We start from the raw sequence: 22,655 nt of genomic DNA on the forward strand, positions 1-22,655 counted from the left end.
TTTTCTGCCAGGGCTGGGCAGAGCAGTGTATCTGTTGGCTCACAGAGGTGAGGGGAAATAACAGTTAAGGCAAGTGGGGTGCCTGGAGTTAGGGGCTGACCATGGTTTAAAGGATGGTAACGATCAACTGGAATTCAAAGATCAATGCAAAGCTGAAAAAGAAATCTGTTAAGTGTGTGCAGATCTCCAAAAGAATGAGTCTAGATTCTAGTTGTATGGCAGATGTCAGGGCTGCACATTTATTGCAGAGGTCAACAGCATCGAAATTCCGAGATGCAACATGCAGTACTGGATACAAGCACCACAGCAGGAGGTGCCAACCGTTTAGATCTATTCAGAGACATTTGCTTGTGCTTTCCTTTCCTCCATCATCCTGTGCTTCTGCTTCATCAGGCATGTCCTTGCATTTCCATGGACACCAAGATCACCATCTGAAAAGAAAGTGTCTGAAGAGTGCCTTCCAGCAGCTGAAAAGAAATAAGCCCCTCTGTTCCATGGGAAGTCAGAGATGTGGCTTAAGACCTGCTTCGTGCTGTCACAGCTGCAGCAGAGTTGCTGTGGCTCTTGCTGTACTCACATCTGTCCTGGTAGGCCTTGGTGACCTGCACCAGCAGCTCCATCTCCTTGGCGCAGTTCTGGAACTGGTTGGGTCCTTCCCTCTGCTTGCATGCGCCTAGCCTTTCCCGGACTATCTCCACAATTTCTTGATCAACCATCCTGCAGGAATCACAGAATGGTCAGGGTTGGAAGGGGGGCCTCTGGATATAATCTACTCCAAAAAAGGAAAGGAAGGGTGACAACAAATGCAACCACAGCAAGAGGTGATAAAAAAGTTGAACAAAGGGGTGATGACACCCTGCAGAAGGTCAGCTCTGGGGTTTTACAGGATCCTGGTCAGTCCTGCAGCAGTGCTGGGGGATGTGTCCCAGTGCCACCCTGCTCAGCCCCAGCATGCTGCAGGGCACAGCCGGACTAGGGAACGGGCGTTCTGTAACGGAGTGGGCAGGAGGTGCCTCAACACCTCAAAGTCCACAAAAATGCTGCGAGTTCAAGCCAGCTGCTGCAGTTCCCAGGGCTGGCTAACCACAGCAGTGTGCTCTGCAGCAGCCTCACCTGGGGACAGCCTGTGACACCCATACCTGTCCCTCCTCCACTGTGCTTCGGCCTCGAAGAAGCAGAGGTAGTCGCCCTCCAGACACTCACTCAGGTCAGGCACGCGGCGAAACTTCTGGTGGTAATAGTAGTACCTGTTCTTGGCTTGCTGGCGCTCGATCCACTCTGCAGCAACAGCCCCGCAGTCAGACACCCCCAGCCCACAACCAGCAAAGGGCAGCACAGCCCCAGTGCCTGCTGTGGCCTCGCTGCCCGGTCTGCTGCCTTCCCAGGCAGCTCTGCAGCAGCACCCCTGTGTCTCTGCATCCAGCTCGGTGTTCCCAGCCCCTACATGCCCATCTGTGTGTGTCCAGCTTGGTGTTCCTGGCACCTCTGTGCTCTGTGTCTGTCCCTAGTCTGAGTGTGTCTAGCTCAGTGCTTCTGTCCCTTGTCTGTGTGCATCCAGCTCGGTGCTGCTGTCCCCTGCATGCCCATCTCTGTTTGCCCCTTGTCTGTGTGTGTCCAGCTCGGTATTCCCAGCCCCCGCATGCCCATCCACATGTCTGTCCCTAGTCTGTGTGCATCCAGCTCGGTGTTCCTGGGCCCTGCATGTCTATCCTGTGTCGCGTGTCCCAGTGTCTAGGCCGTGTCCTTGTGTGTCCCATCTCCCTGGGCCTGTCCCGGTGGCCGTGCCCTTGCCTCTTTGCCTCGGTGCCCGGGTCCCCATGCTACGTCGCGGCCCAACTCCCGCTACGCATCACGAAGCGGCGCTAGTGAGGGGGCCCGGGAGCGGGGAGTCTCGGGTCTCGGCCCGTCGGTACCTCGGACGAAGGTGACGGGCGCATCGACGACATAGTTGAAGATGGTCTGGAAGATGGTGACCGGGTTGGGCACCGAGGTGGTCCTCTCGGAGACGGGGGTGCGGGTCGGGGGCACCTTGTACGCCTCCCAGTCCCTGTCCTCCGGCATGGCGGCGGCGGCGGGCCCGGCGGGAGGCGCGGACAAGATGGCGGCGCCCCTCCCCGGGCCGGCGCGGGGTCAGAGGGCGCCGCTCTGCGCAGGCGCCGCCGCGCGCGGTGCATGCTGGGAGCTGCAGTGCCCCGGGGCAGGGCCGGGCCCGGCGGGCTCAGGCCGCGGCAGCGCAGGGGCCCCGCCCGCTGCCTCCGCCTCTTCTCCGGTCGGAATCGCCAGTATCACCAGCATCACACCGTCTGTTTTCTTACCTGGGCTTACAGAGGGGTTTTAGTCTGTCCCTACCCAGCGCAGCCGGCTGCACCGAGCTGGGGGCGCCCGGCGTGGGCCTGGGCCGCTCTGGGTGCGCGGTGCCTCATTAGGAAGCTGAGCTAATTGCTGCCATCCACGTTCAAGTTGTTTAGGAGGGAGATGTGTAAACTGAGACACTGGCAACTGACCTTTATCATGCCGCATCTGCTATGTCTAACCTGCCAGCCTGGCGGAGCATGAGAGGAATATAGCAGCGGGTGAAGTTAGTAGCTAAATTTGTGTCTTCAGACCGAGAACCATCTTAAGTGTTCGGCTGGAGGGGCCCTTGCCACAGCCGCCTCCTGCTGCCGAGCCGGGCTGAAGCCGTCCCATGGTTTGTAAAGCTGGCACCGCTGTCTGGGGAGTGTGTGACAGGAACCGAGCAGGGCTGGCTTACTGGTGCCACTGGTGCGGCTGGACCGGGCTCGAACCCCACATAGTTCCACTTGGGCTGGAAAATCAGCTTGGTGGAGCGTGCAGCCCGGTGCCGGACTGCTCTTCATAAGGAGGGGGCTGCAGTGGATGCGGAACTAACCCTGCGCTGCTTGTGCTGGCCCGTTCCCCTGCCTTGGAGCCAATTGTGTGAGAACTTGTCCGTGTCTCTAAAGCGCTGTTGCTTTCTCTCTGTCTGGCTCAGCATGACCTTGCAATGGGGGTTTATATATTTAGCTCTTCTAATTTGGTTTTCAAGGTGTATATTCAACCTGTACATGTTCTTATTACAGATTCCTTTGGGCATCCTTTCCCATTTTTTCTGATCGTTAGCTGTGCTTGTTTGGTGCCGTTTGCCTTGACGACACGAGGCCCATGAATTCTGAGCGGGCCCTTTTGGTCCTGCAGAATACAGAATAAGTCATTATAATTAACATCACAGAAGGGCAGACCTATTAAAGAATGTATTTCTCCTTCAAAGTTCTCAAGCAGAAGGAGGGAGACCGTGTTCAAGTGGTTTTTTTATTTAACTGGTATCATTTGTCTAGAAACTTCTTAAATTCTTCCTTGCACATGAAGGAAGCTTGAACAAAATCCCATTCTGTCATGAGTTCTTTTTATTGTGTTGGAATTGAGGAAGAGCCCAGAATCCCTCCAGCATTCACTGATGTTGAAGGGGAGATTTCCTGTTGTGCTTTGTGTCCCGGCGTCTTCTAGGACTTGAAAGTGAAGCTGGTCTTCGTTGTTCTTCCTCTCCACAGTCCCACCGCAAGTTCTCTGCTCCCAGGCATGGCCACCTGGGCTTTCTCCCCCATAAGAGAAGCCGTCGCCACCGAGGGAAGGTGAAGACATGGCCTAAGGATGATCCCAGCAAACCAGTCCACCTGACAGCTTTCCTGGGCTACAAAGCTGGCATGACACACGTTGTGCGGGAGGTGCACAGGCCTGGGCTCAGTAAGGCTTGACTGAAGAAGGAAGGGAGCCATATCCATGAGGGGAAACAAGGGGACAGGCTTGTTGGTGGGCAGGGCTGCTCCTGGGAGTGGGTGGTGGAGCACATAGCTGCCTCTCTCCTGTATATGTATATACAGGCTCTTTCCTGTAATGCCATCCAGATCTTGCATGGCCAAAGGCCACCTCATGGCCAGCGTGAGCTGTGTTTGGGGGTCCCTGGGAAGTCCCCGCAGTGATATGGCGACTGGTGGTTTGTTGGATCCTGCTGGCAGAAGGACCTTGAAGAGTAACTGCCTTAGCAATCCTGGGCTTGAAGCATCCTGCTGGGAAGTTTATAATGTTAGCCTCTGGGACGTCCACAGGGTCGGAGCCAAACTCCAGGGCAAGAACCATCCAACGTACTGCTTCCCCCAGCCTGGGGAAGGGGGTTCAAGTGTCCTGGGCCACGGACTCTTAACCTGTTCAGTGTCTGGGGATGGAACCCTGTGTGGTCCTCCAGTGGGTGGGAGATGGAACGGTTGAGGTTGGCTGTGGGACCAGAGCGTGGCCTTCCCCTAGCACATTGCTTGCTCGCTGTAATAGTGTGGGTCACCACGGCACCATGGAATGATCTGATCCTAGAGCATTTCCCTTCGCTGTCTTGCAGAGGTCTCCAAGAGGGAGGAGGTAGAGGCTGTGACAATCGTTGAGACCCCCCCAGTGGTGGTGGTGGGGGTCGTGGGGTATGTAGAAACACCAAAGGGCTTGAGGAATTTCAAGACTGTTTTTGCTGAGCACATCAGCGATGAGTGCCGGCGGCGCTTCTACAAGAACTGGTACGTGCCTCCGTGGCTGGGGAGGGTCCCTGGGGCACTGCATGTGAGGAGTCCCTCGCAGGTCTTTCCCACAGGCTCTCTGAGATGCCCAGCCATTACAAACAGCTCAGCTGCTGGCAGCTGGCTCTGGGGTGGAGTGAAACTGCTATTTATTTAGTCATGCACAGAGATACTGCAAACAGCTTGATGCTGGGAACCAGCATATGCATATGTAAATTTATTCCAATAGTTGAACTAAGTTAGCTCTCTACAATATCATATGGCAGCGGGTGCTGCAGGTTTGTTTTCCTTTGTGTAGGTCAGGTTCATCAACTCTCCATTAAACTGGAATATTTGAGCTGAGGCACCAAAGAATGGAGTAAAACCAGATGTGTCAGAGGGAAAATTGATGCAGAATGTGACCCCTGGTCCTTCTAAACATCAACACCCCAAACCCCACCAGCAGAGAGGAAAATGGAAATGTGAATTTCATAACTGTAGGAATCATGTCTCCTGTGAAAGTGCCTTTGAGATCCACCCACCACATGCCTCTGATCTCTGTCAGAGGCTGTTTTCTCCTTTCTCCACTTAGCTCCGATTTTGCGCTTGTATTTTGATGGCACTGAGCCAGTCAGTGGGAGACAACTGGATTCCTCATGCAAAAAGGTTTGAATTACCATCCCTTTCCACAGCTCATTATTCACTTTCCTCTTCCCACCTCAAAGCCCTGTGTCGTGGCCCTGACAGTGAGGTGAGGTTCAGGTATCGACCGGTACCTTGTCCCTCCAGGGAAGTGCCTGGCAAGGTGATGTCCCCCTACGCTGTGCTGTGTCAGGGCACAGCAAGGTGCAGAAACACTTCACTGTTCAGCTCTGCTGGATGTTAAACGCTTTTTTTTCTTTTTTAGGCACAAAAGCAAGAAGAAGGCGTTCACCAAGTACTGCAAAAAATGGCAGGATGAGGATGGCAAAAAGCAGCTAGAGAAGGATTTTGCGGCTATGAAAAAGTACTGCAAGGTCATTCGTGTGATTGTGCACACACAGGTCAGAGCCTTACCTAGGGGGGTGGACAAGGGGGGCTGAGGGACTTCCTCAGCTCGGGCATGTGGTGAGGGCTGGGAGCTGGGATCGTGGGGGTGTCTTGGTGGGGTCATAGGAGACTGAGCAGGCAGATGCCAGTCAGAGGGTGTGGGACAGGGCGTGCAGGCAATGGGAGGTGCTGGCTGACCTTTCCAGCTACCTCCTGACACCAACCCTGTCGCTTTGAGCTGGACTCAGCAGAGCTCCCTGCTACAGAATAGCTGCAGGGAGCTGTGGCTCAGGCATGCCAGGAAGCCCACACACTCCATGGAGGAGAGTGGACATTGTGCAGAGCCTCAGCAGGTGGTGAGCCCTGTGTCAGCGAGGGACCTTTAGGCCCCATGATCACCTCAAATTAGCAACTGGTGTCAAATGTTTTGGGCAAAAATAACCCATGGGCAGGCACAGTTTTGCTGGATGCTGATTGCTGGATACACTGGGCCCATTTTCATGCTGATCCCTGGAGTTAACAGCTGCTTTGGAGTCTGGGGCAGAGCTAAGCTTGCTTAAGGCTTCAGTTGTGTCTGGCACAGAACCTCAAGGTCCTGCTGTGGCTATTTAGCAGGGGCTTTGCAGAGGGAGCTGGGACTGGGAGGGATTGGAGGCATCTCTTGATGGGAACTAGAAATAACTGCTCAGTCTGGAAGCAGAGGTGGAGCACGACCAAAGGAGAGGTGCTGACTCTGGTGTGGAGCCAGAGCTGCATCTTGGCTGGTTGCAGCGTCCAGCCTCAGACGGTGCCCTGGTGATGGGCTCCTCTGGGTTTTTTACCATGGCTGTTGCTACTGTGCTTAACTCTTGGGGTAGGCTGGTCTGTTCCTGTGCTCTCCCTGGAGAGAGGGTGTGCATCAGCTCCTGCCTGGAATGGGAGCACTGGGAGATGGGGCTGGGCTCAAGGACAAGGAGTTGGCTCCAAGAGGTCCCAAATATATAGACCTGCTGACCCAGGTGGCTGCCTGATATGAAAGGGGTTGACAGCATGGTAGAGAGGGGTGGTGAAGAGCTGGCTCTGCTCACCCACTATGCCCCTCACAAGTTGTGAGTGACGCAGCCCTGCTTGCCTGTTCATGTCTGTGGGGCAAGGGGCTACATTTTGCCCTAACACCCTGTCTAATGCAGATGAAGCTGCTCCCACTGCGGCAGAAGAAGGCCCATGTGATGGAGATCCAGCTGAATGGTGGGACAGTGGCTGAAAAGGTTGACTGGGTTCGTGAGAGGCTGGAGAAGCAGGTCTCCGTGCACAATGTCTTCAGCCAGAATGAGATGATTGATGTCATTGGCGTGACCAAGGGGCATGGGATGAAAGGTACAGAGCAGGGGCTTGGTTTCTGTCTTTCTCATGTGGCACTGCCCATAAGAGAGCGTTGGGGCAGGGGAGTGTTAGCCCTGCTGAGAACCCACCAATTCATTACACAGAGGGTAGCAAAGAGCCTCTGGATCTCAGTCATGACACACAGTTCCGTTGTAGCAGAGCTTAGTTTCCTTGATTTCAGTAAAGGCCATGTTGTCTTCTGTGTCCAGAGTCCTCCCGGGAGGCTCAGAGGCACCGTGAGTACGTGTAGCCATTGGACTTCTCACAAACCCCACGTGTGTGGAGGTGTGGGTGTTTCTGTGTGTGTGTGCGTGGATGTGCTCAGCAGGAACATATCACAGTCTGATTAGATCCATGGGAAGTGAGAACAGTTCTGTGCGCTGGCCTCTCACGGTGGTGACAGCTCTTGGTCTCCTTCCAACACAGTGTATTCTGAGAACTGCAGAATGATGAGACTCTCCCCTCTTCAGCACTCAGACACCAGCCCTGAATCTCCCCGGTGTTCTCACCACCCTGTCCGTTCACACTTCCAGGGGTGACAAGCCGTTGGCACACCAAGAAGCTCCCCAGGAAGACGCACAAGGGCTTGCGCAAAGTTGCCTGCATCGGAGCCTGGCACCCAGCCCGGGTTGGCTACTCCATTGCTCGGGCTGGCCAGAAGGGCTACCACCACCGCACGGAGCTCAACAAGAAGGTATGGCCCAGATGGGCTCCCTCAGAGCACTGCTGCACCTTCCGGCCTTCCTTCCTCTTGTGCTGTCACCACCCTTTGCACGGTGGCCTCTGTTCCCCCAGCCTCTCAGATGTTTCCCTAGGGATCTGTAGTGCTCTTGCTCTCCATGGCTTACCCGGTGCTTTTTCCCTGCTCAGGGGACACATCGCAGGGGGTGGGCACATCTTGGTGAACACCATGTCATCCCTATGACATCCCTCAGTGAGGGGGCAGGAAAGTCGCCGTCTCCATTTCCTTTCTGTTCCTAGATTTACCGCGTTGGCCGTGGGATCCATGTGGAGGATGGCAAAGTGGTGAAGAACAATGCCTCGACACACTACGATGTCACGGAGAAGACCATTACGCCTCTGGTAAGGGCTGAGGGGGTAATAGTGCTGTGACTGGCCCTGGCTGCAGGAATCCACGCCAAGAAAGTAATTCACTGGCTGGTGACAGCTGCATAGGAAATGGTTTGAAGGAAATTCACTGAAAGAAATTCACTGAAAGAAATGCAGTTAATCCTTTCCTCGTGGACATGGAAAACCATCTCTGTGAGGTGTTTTTTTAGGCCCAATGGTAGACCCAGACATTTAACTTTCAGTTGATAACTTGGGCAGAAACTGTGAACTTTGTTTAAAAAGAAAAAGAAGTCTAAATTATATCAAAAATCTGATACTTAACAGATAAACATTACTTGGTTTAAAAATTCACTTTTGCTTATTAAAAACTGTTAACTCAGGAGTCTAGCCAGCTCTGCTCTCTATTCACCCACATCCCTCCAGAGAAGGAAGCAGGGTTACTGGTTGCCCAGCTTTTACGGGGTGTTCCTTAGCTGGGATCATGCAGTCAGTGTGGCTGTCATGCTGTGGCGGTCCTAAGCAGGTGACCTGAAAGGTGCAGGGTGTTGTTAGCTGGAACGACTGTCACTCACTACCTTTTTCCCTAGAAAATGCCACTTGTGGATGTGTCTGCTCCCATCCAGCTCTTCTGCCAACCCTCTCTCTGTCTCTCCCCGCAGGGTGGCTTTCCTCACTATGGGGAGGTCAACAACGACTTCCTCATGCTGAAAGGCTGCGTCGTGGGCACAAAGAAGCGTGTGCTCACCCTCCGTAAGGTGAGAGTGCAGCTGGCACTGGGGAGGGACAGTCTGTAGCTCTCTTTGAACAGATTCGCCCCGTGAAGAATGCTGCTGCCTCCAAATGCTGGGCAGGGAGACTGGTCCGGTCCTTGACTCTGCGTTGCAGAGGGCATGTGGCACACGAGTGTGGTGCTAGGTGGTTTGTGGCAGTGTGCAGTTGGATGGGCTCTCTCTGGAGACAGAAGCTGCAAGCCTTTGAGGGCTGTGATGCAAGGCCAGAAATGGAAACCTTGGCCATAGGCAGACTGTGAGGAAATGAAATGCTAAGTGAAGAGCAGGCTTGTTTCGCAGCTGCTCTGCAATCCAAGGCATCACCTGCCACATGAGCACTAGGCTGTTTCTCTGAGAAGGCATATTTTTGTTGAGGTATTTGTCTAATAGGTGCAACTAGGATATTTCAACCCTGCTTCCATCAGAGCAGATGTCCAGATTTTCTGTAATGATAAGCCTGATGCATTGTGACTGTTGTTTTCCAGTCTCTTCTGGTGCATACAAGCCGCCGGGCTCAGGAAGCCATTGAACTCAAATTTATTGATACGACTTCCAAGTTTGGCCATGGCTGCTTCCAGACAGCTCAGGAGAAGCGGGCTTTCATGGTGAGTTATACTTTGTGCTGGCTCCAGCTCCCAGGCCACACTTGCAGCTGAGGCTAAAAGCAACTGATTGACTCCAACCAAGCATCTGCTTCTCGATACAACAGCCGCCAAATGAGTGATCGGGACTGTCTTGCATAAAAGACAGGCATGAATTCAATTCACACAACAGATATTATGCTAAGGAAGAACATGATGGTTGTGTGAGTGATCCAAGACAACCCAACTAGCAAATAATATACCATATGGTCAACCAGTTTCCATTCACCACGGGATGTTTTAAACAAGCAGTTAACTTGGCAGGCACTGCATTGGACATATGGTCCCTTTCACCCGTAATTGTGTGCTTCTTTGATTTGTTTGGAATGATTTATAACTTTAATGTTCTTAAGAGGAAAAGGTTGGGTCAAATTCAGACACAGATTTGTGATTCTCTTGTCAGGAAGCTTTCAAAGGGGCCAAGCAGTATATTTTTCTTAAATCCAGGGAAAAAAAAAAAAAAAAAGAAGTATTAATAAATCCAAAACAAGCAGAGTTTCTCAAATAGTTTTGCAACCTACACCAGGCTGGTGCATAAGTCTGAATGTGAAATTGAGGAAGCGTTAAGTAAGGCAGCCCTTCAGCTAGCAGAAACGAAAGAAAACAACTGCCTGGATGCCACGCAGACGTAAAACGTGCCTAGATCTGGCCTGTCAGCTAAAACTCCCATGTGAAACTGGCTAAGCCTCCTTAGCCCTGGGAAGGGAGATTGGCTGTGCAGTGTCTTTGCAGAGCTTTTTAGAGGTTAAGCTGATTTCCTTCATCTCAGTGTTAGGAGCTTGTTCTGTGTTTTGCTCTTGCTGTCACTGCAAGTCCTGAGTAGCTGTGACAGGGATCGGAGTGACAGGAGGTGGTTTTACGTGGTTGCAGCTGTTTTCTTTGCCATTTTCCACCGTGGGGTGAGAGTTTCCTGCACGTATACTCTGGTAAAACTTTACATTTGGCTGGAAGTAGAGGCACATAAGTAATTCTTGCCATCTGCTCCCATAGGATTTATTTGTTTTGGGACAACCCCATTTCTTAGCTGGTGGAAACCCCTCAGGCTCAGTTATTAGCTGATGAGAAGCTGTGCCTTTGGTTGTGGGAGGCCTTGCCTCCTCCAGGGCTCATACAGCAGCTGCTCTACCACGGTGGGCTCCTGGAAGCATTCATCAGCACAATTACTGCTCCCCTCCATGTCCCCTGACTGCAGGCCAGCCCACCTGGCTCGCAGCAGGTCACTCATTGGTGCTCTGTGGCTGGTTTTGTGGTGTCCAGAGAAACAAACCCCTGGTGCAAGAGCAGTGATGTTCTGCTCCTGGTCCCTGCAGGGCTGGGCAGGTCCCAGGGGGGGCTGGTGAACGCACAGAGCTCCCAGCTGGGGCGCAGAGACCAGGAGCTGCCTTGCACAGCAGAAAGTGGCCAGAGCTGCATTTCTGCTCCCTGCAGCTCAGACGCAGCCTTGCAGACCAGGTTTATCTGCTACTAACGCTGAGCGCTCTCCTCTCTGCTCTCTTCCAGGGCCCTCAGAAGAAGCACTTGGTGAAAGGGAAGCCAAGTGTGCAGGAGGAGCTGTGAGGACTGAGACATGCAAGGCTACCTATCTGGGCACTTTCAATAAAGGGGCTACAAGCCATGCCTGCTCCCTATCTTCCGTCTGGGGGGGCGTCTTGCCTGTATTCGGTGCTGCCTGTGGGCAACAGCGTGTCCTCAAGGCTCCTCAGCAGGTAGGGATGGGACAATTAGCGCTTGGGACTGGCCTGTATGGATGGGGACTAACGGGGATGGCCAGGTGTCTGCTCTGTCCTCTGGATCCTCCCTTTTCTTTGCCTGGTGAATTTTTTCCCACTGCCTGCATTCACCCAGACCACGATGAAGACTGTCCTTCCTCTCTTCCAGAGGGGAGCAGAGCAGGTACCAGCACTTCAGCCCCAGTTTCCACTGGGAATACAGGGCCTCCCCATTACCTGCCCCCTCCCAGGCTCACTGCCCATCTCTCTGCTCACACGTGCACCCCCAGGTAGGCCTTTTGCTGAGCTGAAAATACGGCTGGTGGACTTCTCCCTGCAGAAAGCCCCACGATCCTGGCAGCTGGCATCCTCAGCAGGTGGGGAACTTGGGTACAATAAGATGGCTGCTAGGTCAGACCGGGCAGTGATGGGTTTATTCAGATTTTGGACCCGTTCCCCACCCCTGTTTTCCTTGCAGTCCAGCTGCCTGCAGGGAGGGTATGATGCGTTTTGGAGCTGTGATGTCTTGGATCAGCGGTGACAACAACTCCTTCAGTGCAGAACCGGTCTGGGCGTCCTGCACCCTCTTTGGGAACCAGACAGTGGAAAGCCCAGCCCTCCGCTGGTGCAGAGCTGCCCCCGTGGCCAGGAGTCCTGGGAGGAGGTGCACGAAGTTCTTGGGTCTCCAGCAAACCCCTTGCCCCATTTCTGGTTCTGCTCTGAACGTGTGCTTGCGGTTTTTAAAGAGGAGGCTCATCTACAAATGTGCTGAGGATGAGATGAACCGAGAAGCTCGGAGCCCACGGCATAGCCCCGGCTGCGGTCAGTGGTGGGGCCCAGGCTGGCCCCGTGTCCCAGCGAGGTCCCTGAGCTCTCGCAGGGTCTCTGCCTTCCCCCTGAGGCTGCGCTTCAGAGCCTCTTCTCTCCCTTGGCGGGTGGGTCCCTGGGCAGTCCCGCAGCGGGTGGCTGAAGATCCAAGCCGGAGCGCATGATGGGAATGATGAGATCATCCATGTTCGGCATCACCAAAATTTTCTGAAAAGAGGGATCCAGAATAACAAGTAAGTGGTTTTGAGGATGTAAAACTTAGAGACTGGGGCTGTGAACAGAAGGTCCTGGGCTTCCATCCCCTCCGCAGCAGCTGACTGTGCCTGGCCCTAGAGATTTCCAGCTCTGGATGCCTCAGGGTGGGGACAAGCAGGAGCAGTTTTTCTTTGCCCTGCTGACCTGTATGGCTTCGAGGGCGGTCACGGCCGAGGGCAGGGACCAGCACTTCGAAGCCATTCACATGGGTGGCTCTGGGGGGATTGGGGTACCCAAATATCTGTGGGGACATTTCTGCTCTTTGACCAGAGGTCTCAAAGGTGAGAGGCTGAAAACAAACCAGCGAGTACCTTGTGATGGTAAATCTCCCAAACGTCCCAAAACCAAAACGGATGGGTGAATTCAGCCCTTGGCGGGGGGAGGGTCTGCCTGGGGCCTGCTGACACTCCTAATCCCCCCCACACACACACTTGAGGCAGGGCTGCACGTGCTGGGAGGAAGCCACTTCTCAAGCGCTCTAGTGCTCAGAGCACCAGCCCCTGCAGCTGGTTACTAGGTTGTGTTTCTTGACTGTCCAAAGCTGGACAGACCAGATCAGATGTTGGCTTTTTGTAGAGAGATCCCTGGCCCAAAGCGAGGTCTGTTTATCCCTGATTGCAGCAATGCCCACACTTAGCAGGGTTTGCTGAGCCCTTTAGCAGACCAGGCACCTGAAATTCATGCTGCAGCTTCTTCTCGATCCACTCAGTGACATGGAGGAATGTCACCTCCCGCTCGCCCAGCTTTGGGCGCACCTTCAGCTCCAGCTGGGGTGGGACTCGGAAGCTGTACCTGCAAGGGGAAAGGAAAGAGGCAGAAAGCATCACATCCCAAATATGTGGCACAGCCCACGTAGCCCTGCTCTGCTGGGTTTTAGGGACCTGCCTCCTGGGAGGAGGCGGCTGGGTTGCAGGGGGAGCTCTCTGTGGAGACGAGGAGAAATGAGCCTGAGGTCTGTGAGTCCCTCTGGGAGAACAGCCCTGGCTTGCTGGTGCACACGGAGGAACCCAAAGCCCCCGAGCTGGCTCCTTGGCCAAGCCGTAGGGAGCAAGGGGAGCGGGAAGGAGGATGTGCGTGTGTCCCCGCGTGGGAGGAAGGAGAGCTGGTACCAGACACGGTCCGTTGGTGGTGGTGGTATGTTCACGGCCAAGGTGCCTGCCAGCTCCTGCACCTCCACCGTCAGCAGCAGCGGTGTGTTGGAAACCTCCTCGATCTTCTTTTTGATGAACTCGTTTTCAGTGGCCTTCTGGAAGTACTTGGACTTGGCGATCTTATCCACAAAGCGCAAGATCTTCCGGCTCGTGCTGTTGCCGCTGACGTGGCTAAAGCGAGAGGAGCCACAGCTCAGCAGCAGGGTGAGACCCAGCGCTGTGGTGGCTTTCAGTGTCCGCCAGCCATCTGCCACAGCACCCCGCAGGGACAGGAGCCCCCTGTGAGAGGCTGCCGTGATGTGCTGGGGTGCCTGCGTGTGCCTTCCTGGGGACACTGGCCACGCACCACTGTGCTGGCGTAGCACCGTGCCTCCCTAGCATCTCCCCAAGCCCACCGTGGTGCGGACCCCGAACCAGCCCTTACCCCTCGGTGCCAGGCGGCAGGACCCGCTCCCCCAGGGCTCCCGCCGGTTCTGCAGTGGCGATGTCTTCCTCATCGGAGGAGCCAGCGCTGGATGACTCGGCATCACTGTCTGCCAGCAGGATCAGCCGTGGCCTGGCCCTGTGAGACGCGAGGAGCATCACAGGGGTGCCTTGGGGCCAGCAGCCTCTTGCCTCGCTCAGGCAAGAGGAAGAGGAGGATGAAACCCAGCCATGCACAGTCTCCTTACCCCTCTCTGCCTGCCTCTGCGGGGCTGCTCTCCTCTGCAGCACTCTCCTTCCCCAGCTTGCAGAGGTTCATCTTCGTCTCAAGCGTCATCTGCAACGAGCCGCTGTAGGTGACCTCCATGTCCACCCAGAGCCCTGCCGGGGAGAGGGATGGGGTGAGCCCCTGTCAGCACCACAGGGGCCGAGGGCTGCTCATGTGCCTGCCAAAACCTCCCTGCTTCGGGGACTGGGCTGGCACCTCGGTAACAGCTGCCATGGAGCCAGCCCTGGGGTCCCCGCTGCTCTACGGGGGCTCTTACCTCGCTCATTGATGGTGGGGCTGGAGGCGCTGAGGACTGAGGGGATGGATGTGCCCATGTCCAGCTCCGTCAGTGTCAGCTCGTTCATGAAATATGGGAGCTGATGGGGGAAACCACACGGGGACGGTCACTGCAGCCTGGCACCCACTGTGGGATCTTGGGGATGAGACTCCCTGGGGTGCTGTGATGCTCCTGCCCCTCACCTTGATCTTGCTCAACTTCTTCTGGATCTTGCTGGACACTAGCTCAGCCCAGTACTGCTCCCGGAGGAAGTCCCAGAAGATGCGCCCCACTAGCGCGTTCATCCAGGCCATGCACACCTTGCTGCGCCCGGCCATGTCCTCCCCGTGCTGCGGAGGGACAGAAGCCATGAGCCCCTGGCGTGAGGTGGCCCCACGAGAGGTGGGACCCACTGGCCAGGAGCTCCCCTGTACCACAGCTGGGCTGCTCAAACTGTGGTGCCGGGAGGGAGGAAACGAACCACAGGACTGGAAGTGGCTGCGCACGGGTCCTTCAGCCTCCACTTAGCACTTGTGTCCTTCTCCCAGTGCTGGATTTGTCCCACTCACCTTTGTGGGTGTGGGGCTGCCCAGTGCTGTGTGAGAGGGGCTCTGGTCCGGGCTGCCCTCCACCTGCGCTGGCACGAATCGGGCCATGTAGGTGCTGTAATCCAGGAAAATCTTCTGTTGGATGCTTCCCGCCAGGTCCTTGGGTGGGAGAGTGGAGGGGATGTCCTCAGCGCTCCCTCCGCTGCTGCTGCCGCTGCTCTGCAGAGCCGGTCCCACACCTGGGGGCACAGGGACACGAGTGGGTCAGGGTGATGTGCCGCCTGGCCACGATGCGGGTGTGGTGATGTGCCGTGATGCACACGTGGTGACAGGCTGCCCATCTGTGGTGCCAAGGACATGCCCCCCACCCTGTTCTGGCAAGGGATCCTCTGGGCTCTCCCTGCTGCTGCAAATGCTCTTGGCTACGCTCTGGGCTCCTTCGTGGCCCCCCATGCTCACTGCTCTCTACCAAGGGCTTGTCCTCCCGGCACACACAAGGCTCCCACCCCGGATCAGTCCCGGCACAGAGCAGAGACCATGATGCTTCTCACCTGCCCTGGCTTCACCACGGCTGCTGCTGGGTGTCCCACGGGAGGCTTGCACGAGGTGCTGGTACCACTCCTCCTTCTCCCTCCCCGTCCGCCCAAAGAGGTACAGGCACCTCTCTCTGCAGTCCCCCGGGACATCCTGCCCTGGCAGCAGCGTCTTCTTTGTCCCTTCATCCTTCTGCAGCTCCAAGTCGTGCTCCTCGCTGCTCCGGCACTCCACCTCCGCTGGGTCAGGGAGGAGGATGCAGATGGGGTATTTCTTGTTCCACGTCCGCTTTCGGGCCAAGCTGGGGGGGCAGAGGAAGACCTGCAACACCGAGAGCAGCGGTGAGGATGGGCCAAGGCGTGGGATGTCAGGGGTCCCCACGGAAGGGTCCTTGGCATCACCAGGCTTACCTTGGCATCAGTCAGGTCGTAGCAGCGGTGGCTGATGAAGACGGCCTCGAGGATTTCCTCCTCGAAGGTGGCACGGCGCGGGATGTTGCTCTTGGGGTAGGAGAGCTTGAGGGTGGCTCCATCCAGCATGGCAAGCACAGAGTGCGTGAGTGAGGGGTGGAAAACCTCAGGGTCATAGGCGTGCAGCTGGTTCATCCAGCCCTAGGTGTGGGGAAAGGGACCCAGCTGCTTCCCACTGTGCCACATGGGTGGCAGCCTGCCCCTGCCGCGGGCTGGGCACCCCCCTGACGCTGCATCCCAACCCTGGGCTCCCCCCCAGCTGCCCCCCAGCACCCCATCCCGGACCTCCTTCCTACCTGGAGGCGGTGGGTTTCCCACGGCTCCCCCGGGAGCAGCTTGGGGCGCGGGTGGTCCCGCGGTGCCCGTGGTGCCGGCAGAGGCTTCGGCAGGAGGACAAGGACAGCGAGGAAGCCCAGCACCAGCCCGCAGAGGAGTCCCAGGCAGAGGCCGGCGGCGTAGGGCGGCAGTGGCAGGACGAAGTAGCCGTAGGCGAGGAGTGCGATGGAGGCGAGAGCTCTGCCCGGCACCGTGCCCCCCGGCCGCGCCGGTGGCAGCTCCTCGGGAAGGGGCGGCTGGGGCTCTGCATCCTGCTGCGCCACTTCCACCACCTGGATCACGTCCCCGTAGGAGCAGATCTCATAGCGGCAGTTCAGGGTGGGCTCCCAGGGGCTCCAGTCCCGTGCCCGGCGTCCCCAAGCCCCACGGCCCCCCGCCGGCCCGGGGCTGCCCCCCACCTCCTGCGCCCTGGTGCTGGCCTTCACACGGGGCACGGGGCTGCTCTCCTCGGCCATGAGCCGGCTGAGCCGGCTGAGGGGCTCCTGCATGGCCTCCGACAGCCGCCTCTTGGTGTCCTCCAGCCTGGCCTCCCGCAGCCGGAGCAAGGCGGCACGGCTCTCCGACGGGGAGACGCTGGGGGAGGATGGGGCCGTGCGGGACTTGGCTGGGCTCAGCCGCGGCTGGGGGGCCCGCGGGACGTCAGCCAGGAGCATCCCCCCGGGCTGGGGTGAGGGGACAGGCTTTGTGTCCCCATCCACTGTGAAAACAAGCCCACAGCCGTCCTGGCCACCGCTGTCCTCCCTGGAGCTGGTGGGCTGGATTGTGAGCCCATCGGTGTCCCCATGCTGAGGGGAGCCTGGGGACGGTGCCAGCGTTGGAGAGGCGTCCGCCGCCGCTGCAGCCTGGTCTGCCATCGCTCGCATTGCCGACGGTGCCGGTGCTGCCAAGAGAATGGGAGGAAGCAGCTCAGCTCCCTGCCGCCTCAAGGCACAGCGTGTCCCTGCCACGGTCCTGCCTTCCCCAGCAGCATTGCCATGAGCCACCAAGCAGGAGGGGGGGACCCCGGGGACCCCGTCACCGCGGGCTGGCAGCCTTCCAGCCTATTTTGGGATACTCTTGGGGCCATGGAGCTGCCAGCGCATGGGAGGCACGTGGCTCTCCCTACGCTTCATGGCAGGGATGGGATGCAGAAGGCACCACGGTGAGATGAGCTCAATGATAACGTGTGGGGAACCGCTTGTATAATGAAGATAAACCTCAGCCAGGCAATTAGCAATGGGGCCTCTGAGACCCTGGAGCCATGAGTCTGCAGCAAAACAAGGGGGATTGTCCCACACGAGGACATTAACGCTGGTCGCAGTGCAAGCATGGGCACTGTGAGGAGGGTTGCAAGGACAGCGGGCAGGACTCTGACTCCTCGAAATGTTTCTTGCTTAAGTGATAGAGGTTTGGCCCTTGCTTGATGCACTGCATGAACCTGGAAAGAAGCAAGCCCAAGCTGCAGCCCCAATTCAGCATGAGGATGCTCTGGAACCATGGGATCGGTAATCCCTATTTTTACTGGAGGGGCACAAAAGTTTTCCTAACAAAGCTTCCATAGCCCTGAGGGTGTTCCAGGACGTGGCAATGTCTTGTCCCATCCCCACCAGCCACTGTGGTCCCTCCATTGCTGCACCCCTGCCAAAGCAACAGGGCTGAGCCTGCTCCTGGCTGTGCGCCCTCCGTGATTTTGGGAGGGAGGATGGATGCTGCAGGATGGGCTCTGCAGGGCCATCGCGGGGCTGAGCCCAGCACCCAGCAGGCTCATGGGGTGCTCGAGCTCCACCCCCCGCCTCTTCCCCTCGCAGCATCCCTTCAGCAGGAGCGGGGACACTGTCACAGGGGAGCTGGAGCTGAGCAGGACCCTGCTGCTGGTGGGTGCTGTCCCTCGGGCTGCCTTACACCCAGCATCCACGTCGCCTTGGATCTTCAAAGCACTTTACTGCCACGAATTAATTACAGGCTGTGCTGCAGCTGCCTCCAGCGCTGTTTATATAATCTCACGTTTCGAGGCTTTTGCTTTACAGGAGCCACTTGTTAACCCCAAATAATCCCTGGGTGATTACCCCGGCGATACCCAGCACCCAACAGAAACCCTGGCTGTGGGGCTGGCATCATCCATCCGATGGCAGGGCTGCCGGCACTGCTGGCACTCCTGGCAGATGGAGCTGTCCAAGGCACCAGGCAAAGCACCGGGACAGCAAAATGGGGAGCAAGGAGAGGGAAATGAGTAGGAGAGATGGACCTGAGAAGTGACCCCTTCCCCGATGCCACGGGACCCTGTAGTCCTCCCACCCAAGCATGGCAGGTGGGGGGCAGAGGGACCTCACTTGCTCCTCATCATGTGGGTTTCTCAGTGGCCCCATGCCACAGCCATCCCCAGTATTCCCTGTACTGCCCATTGCCATCCCCAGCCCTCAGCAGTGCCTACCAGAAAGCCCTGGGGCTGGTCCTCGGCTGGTCCTGCCCAGCCACGGCTCCCTGTGTCCGCTGGGTCAGGGGGATGCCGGCTCCCCTGTGCTCGGCGAGGGCTCAGTGCTTGGCTCCACCATGCCTGCCTTTTCCATACCACCACTCCAGCATTCGTGGGCTTTAAATGCTAAAAAAAAAAAAAAAGAAAAAAATAAAAGAAGATGACTGTTTCCTGAGAGACCATTAGCACGGTGGAAGACAGAGATAATAATAGCCTGGGTTTGTATGGGAGTTTTCATCTGGCAGGGACGTCAAGTACAGCGGGGGCTATAGATACACTGCTGAAACGCAGCCACCACTGGGGAACGTGGGTGCCTGGGGGGGCGGGGAGCACCAGGAATGGACCCCGCTGGGACCATGGCTGGACCGCCAGCACCCCAAGGTGGAGGGTCCACATGGGCAGCCCCAGTGAAGGTTTCGCTGCTGGCTCAGGCTTCAGAGGGCAAATACTGAGCCCAAAGCTGCCCCCAGAGCCGGCTCCTCAGTGCCAGCACTAACCCACCTTCCAGCCCAGAGTTCCCCCCCAGCCTGTGACCACGGGGCATGCAGGGCAGGGGAATCTTTTTGCTATTTATGGGATAAATTGAAGAGGAAGGTCCTTGCAAGTATTTCCATCAAGTGCTGGGGGGTAGCTGGGTGGGCACGGCTGGGTGACAGAGCAATGGGGATGACCAACAGCTCTCAGGGGATGCTCCCCACAGCCTCCGCACACCACCTGCCTTGCGGAGTTTTGCGAGCCCAGCCCCAGTGGCACCCAGAAGGGATCAGTGCCATGTGGGATGTCCCTTTGAGGAGCCGTGCTTGGGACACCCTGCCTGGGAAGGTCACATCTCCACAGAACCTCGAGAGCTGTGACCCAGCTGGGCTGGGCTGCAAGGTCCCTAATGCCGGCTGCCCCTCCTCGTTGCTCTTGGAAACACCGAAGCCATGAACATCAGCAAACCTCTCTGCTGGACCCAGGCTCTGAATTCCTGCTCCTTGCACTCAGCTCTGGTTCATATTCAGGGCTTGGACTTGACCTGACACAGAGACAAGCTGCAGCCCAGACCGGGCTAGTGTCTTCAAGCATCTGCCCCCCAGCACACTCCCTTTTCATGCCAAAGGCATCAAGACCCTCCACAGCACGGCACAGCACGGCACGGCACGGCACAGCATGGTGTGGTGCTCCCCAGCATTAGCTCATGCCAGGGTGCAACACCTACAGCCCCCTTGGAAGGAGTTTCCCCACACTGGGGTCTGCCCCGTCAGTGCCCTGCGCTGCTCGCTCCCAGGTGGGCGCTGCCCGACCGGTGTTTGCTTTTGTTGTGAAATCAAGGAGAGTTAATTGAAAAATTAATTTCCAGCAGCCCTCTCCAGTTAATTAGAGATGCCGGTGGCTGGGGCGGAGGGCTGGCGCTGCTGGCAGGGATGGTGGCACAGCTCTGCCTGGGTGGAGAGCAGGCTTTCATCACTCAGCCAAACGAGCTGGAAATCCCTCATCTAATTATTTCCACAATATACCGCTGCAGAAACCAAACTGCTGTGGTTATTAGCGCTGTGACTGGAGAGCTCTCTGCATTATCCTGTGATTAAGGAGCGCGGGGCTGGGAGGGAAGTCTCACTGCAGTCTCAAGACATAACTTCAGGCAACGGGTAGGGCAGCGTGGGATCCCAGCTCCCGCTTCCACATCACATCGCTCCTGCTCGGGGGGGCTTACTGGTGGATGCTGGGGCAGATTTCATGCTGCTGGGGGAGCGAGGAGCCGGCTTTGGCACTACACAAATGGCTCCGGGGGTGGCTGTGCCTGCTGGGATGCTCAGAGCCAGCCGGCCTCAGCGCCCAGCCCCAGCACCCACGCCGGTCCCCCAGTGAGCCACTGCCAAAGCCTCCCCAGCACCCTGTGCTCTCCTGGGGCTTGAGCTCAGCCCTGCCTCTGCTATGGATTTTGCTTCACCCCCATGTCTCAGCCATCCCCATCTTCTGCCCGTCTTCCTGAGACCTTTGCATCCCTCGTGGCATGGCCCTCGCAGCTCACAGGAGAGCTCTCAGACCCGCTTTCAGCAGGATGCAGCCCTGGGGAGGGACCCAGCTGCTTCGCCCATCTACTTCATTAGCACGGGCACAGCTTCACCTTCTGAATTCTGGTTAGCAGTAAATGTCTGGGTGGATGATGCTGCTCAGGCTCCTGGCGGCCGCTGTGGCTCCTTCCACCGCCTGAAAATCCGTGCCCCAAAGGTGTGTGCAGCCCTGGAGTCTATCTGGAGCCTTTCCCGCTCATCTGATCGCGGTGGATCATCAAGGGAGGCACTTTCAAAACAGCACGTCACCCGTTCTCTGCACGGTGCCACGGTGTGTCCTCGGCTCCCCGGCACCCCACGGTGCTGCAGCAGGAGCCCTGTCCTCCCCCCCCGGCCTGCCACGGGTCATCAATCCCCGGGGCTGAAGCGGGGAGCTCAGCCTGCCCCGAGATGAAAGCCTGACCTAATTCACGCTGTCAGCACCCAGCGGGCAGGAGCACCACCAGCACTGGCCCCACGCCGGGGTTCTACACTGGGGCTCCACGCCGGGGGTTCCACGCTGGGGGCTCCACGCCGGGCACAGCTCTGGGGCGAGCTCGTGGCTGGCGGGCACGTCCGTCGGCATCAAGGCGTGGGGACGGGGCCAGGGCTTTGCTGCGGGCCGCAGGGCTCCGGCAGCGGGGCTGCCTGCTCCGGACAGCCCCTGGCCTCCGTCCGAAGGGTGCAGGCGTTTTCGCTCTTGCACCAAGAAGGTGCAAATTCCACGGGAGCCCGCTGGAGGAGGACCCATCCAAGGGTCCCCTCAGATAAAACTAAGGAAGAAGGGACTCGTGGTGCCTGGTTTTTGGGAAGGAAAAGGAAGCCACATGCAGCTCACCCCTTCACGGAGCCTGCTAAGGTTCACCTTCAAAGCCCTTACCTCGCCACATGCCGGGCTGCTGCCTCCTCCTCCTCGGGGACCCCCACGCACCCCACGAAGGCACACAGCTCAGACACCCCCCACCCGCGCTGCCCTCCGTGGATGGGTCCCCACGGGTGACCCTGGCTCTGCACCCCTGGGGTGGTGGGATGGGTGGTCCCCGCGCCTGCAGCCCATCCACCGAGCCCCTGGGGTGTGCGTGCTGGGCGAGCCCCCGCTGCACCCCAAGAGCTGCCCAGCCTCCATCGCCCGCCCCAGCAGCGCTGCTGGGGGGGCTGCGGCTACCCCGGCCCCCTCCCCGCGGGTCCCCGCTGCCGCAGCGCCGGTACCTGGCACAGTCCCGGTGAGCCGGGAAGGGTCGGTGCTGCTGCCGGAGGAGCAGTGCCGGTGCCGCCGGGGGGGCGGGCTGGTCCTGGTGCCGGGGGAGAACCGGTGCTAGCGGCGGGGGGGGATGACCGGAGGGTCCGTCCCGGTGCCGGGGGCGGACCGGACCCTGTGCCGGGGAAGAAAAGCCGGTGCGGGCGCGGAAGGAGGCCGGCCGGGGCCGGGGCCCAAGGACCGGTGCCGGTGGCGGTGAGCCGGTGCTGGAGGCGGAGGATCCGTCCCGGTGCCGGGTGCGGGTGGCCGGTGCCGCGCTGGAGCTCGCCCCGCTCCCGCCGGCGCTGGCGGAGCATCCGCAGGACCGCGCCGGGTCCCTGCTCCGCCCCGCCCCGCCCCGCACCCCCCCGCGCAGCCCCACACCCCGCCGGGCTGCCCCCGTCGCCCCCTCCTCCCCCGGGAGGCCTTCGCCGGGGCTGCGGGGCCCGGCCCCGGGATTTCCCATAGCGGGGGGGAGGCACGGGGCGGAGCGGGACCCCCCGGTACCGGGAATCCCGCCCCGTGCCGGGAACACCCCCCCGTGCGGGGCCCCCCCATCCGGTACCGGCACTCTCCCCCATGGGTACCGGTACCCCCAACGGGATCGGGACATCCCTCCCTCTGCCGGGACCCTGCCCCCCGGCCCGGGACCACCCCCGGTACCGGACCCCTCCCCCAGTACCGGAACCCCCACCGATACTGGCACATCCTCCTCGTGCCGGG

At 58.3% G+C, this 22,655-nt stretch overlaps 3 protein-coding genes across 5 annotated transcripts; 1 reads left to right on the plus strand and 2 right to left on the minus strand.

Annotated features, from left to right (window-relative positions):
* Window positions 1–205: 205 nt before the first annotated feature.
* Window positions 206–2,127, minus strand: NDUFB10 (NADH:ubiquinone oxidoreductase subunit B10). Its single transcript, XM_080386607.1, has 4 exons — window positions 1,914–2,127; window positions 1,140–1,278; window positions 578–717; window positions 206–431 (listed from the first exon to the last, which is right to left on the minus strand). Exons 1-4 carry the CDS (start codon window positions 2,059–2,061, stop codon window positions 331–333), a joined length of 528 nt encoding a protein of 175 aa, XP_080242733.1. The 5' UTR covers window positions 2,062–2,127; the 3' UTR covers window positions 206–330.
* Window positions 2,128–2,198: 71 nt separating this feature from the next.
* RPL3L (ribosomal protein L3 like) lies at window positions 2,199–11,023 on the plus strand. 2 transcript variants are annotated; one of them, XM_080386565.1, is made up of 10 exons: window positions 2,199–2,689; window positions 3,549–3,741; window positions 4,388–4,556; window positions 5,443–5,578; window positions 6,734–6,920; window positions 7,460–7,620; window positions 7,908–8,009; window positions 8,657–8,752; window positions 9,253–9,372; window positions 10,909–11,023. In XM_080386565.1, exons 1-10 carry the CDS (start codon window positions 2,687–2,689, stop codon window positions 10,963–10,965), a joined length of 1,224 nt encoding a protein of 407 aa, XP_080242691.1. In that variant the 5' UTR covers window positions 2,199–2,686; the 3' UTR covers window positions 10,966–11,023. The 2 variants fall into 2 exon arrangements, with proteins under 2 accessions (XP_080242691.1, XP_080242692.1); XM_080386566.1 differs by having other exon boundaries at window positions 2,201–2,937.
* A 119-nt stretch (window positions 11,024–11,142) lies between these two features.
* LOC308063490 (testis-expressed protein 2-like) lies at window positions 11,143–22,655 on the minus strand. 2 transcript variants are annotated; one of them, XM_080386539.1, is made up of 12 exons: window positions 18,618–22,616; window positions 16,168–17,087; window positions 15,812–16,012; window positions 15,419–15,722; window positions 14,889–15,106; window positions 14,523–14,669; window positions 14,320–14,419; window positions 14,023–14,155; window positions 13,776–13,913; window positions 13,310–13,522; window positions 12,872–12,992; window positions 11,143–12,152 (listed from the first exon to the last, which is right to left on the minus strand). In XM_080386539.1, exons 2-12 carry the CDS (start codon window positions 17,068–17,070, stop codon window positions 12,027–12,029), a joined length of 2,604 nt encoding a protein of 867 aa, XP_080242665.1. In that variant the 5' UTR covers window positions 17,071–17,087; window positions 18,618–22,616; the 3' UTR covers window positions 11,143–12,026. The 2 variants fall into 2 exon arrangements, 1 of the variants encoding a protein (XP_080242665.1); XR_013927976.1 differs by adding an exon at window positions 22,627–22,655 and having other exon boundaries at window positions 12,127–12,152; window positions 12,872–13,522; window positions 18,618–22,068.

Source organism: Falco punctatus (assembly GCF_963210335.1).
Source record: "Falco punctatus genome assembly, chromosome: 4".
Taxonomy (NCBI): Eukaryota; Metazoa; Chordata; class Aves; order Falconiformes; family Falconidae; genus Falco; species Falco punctatus.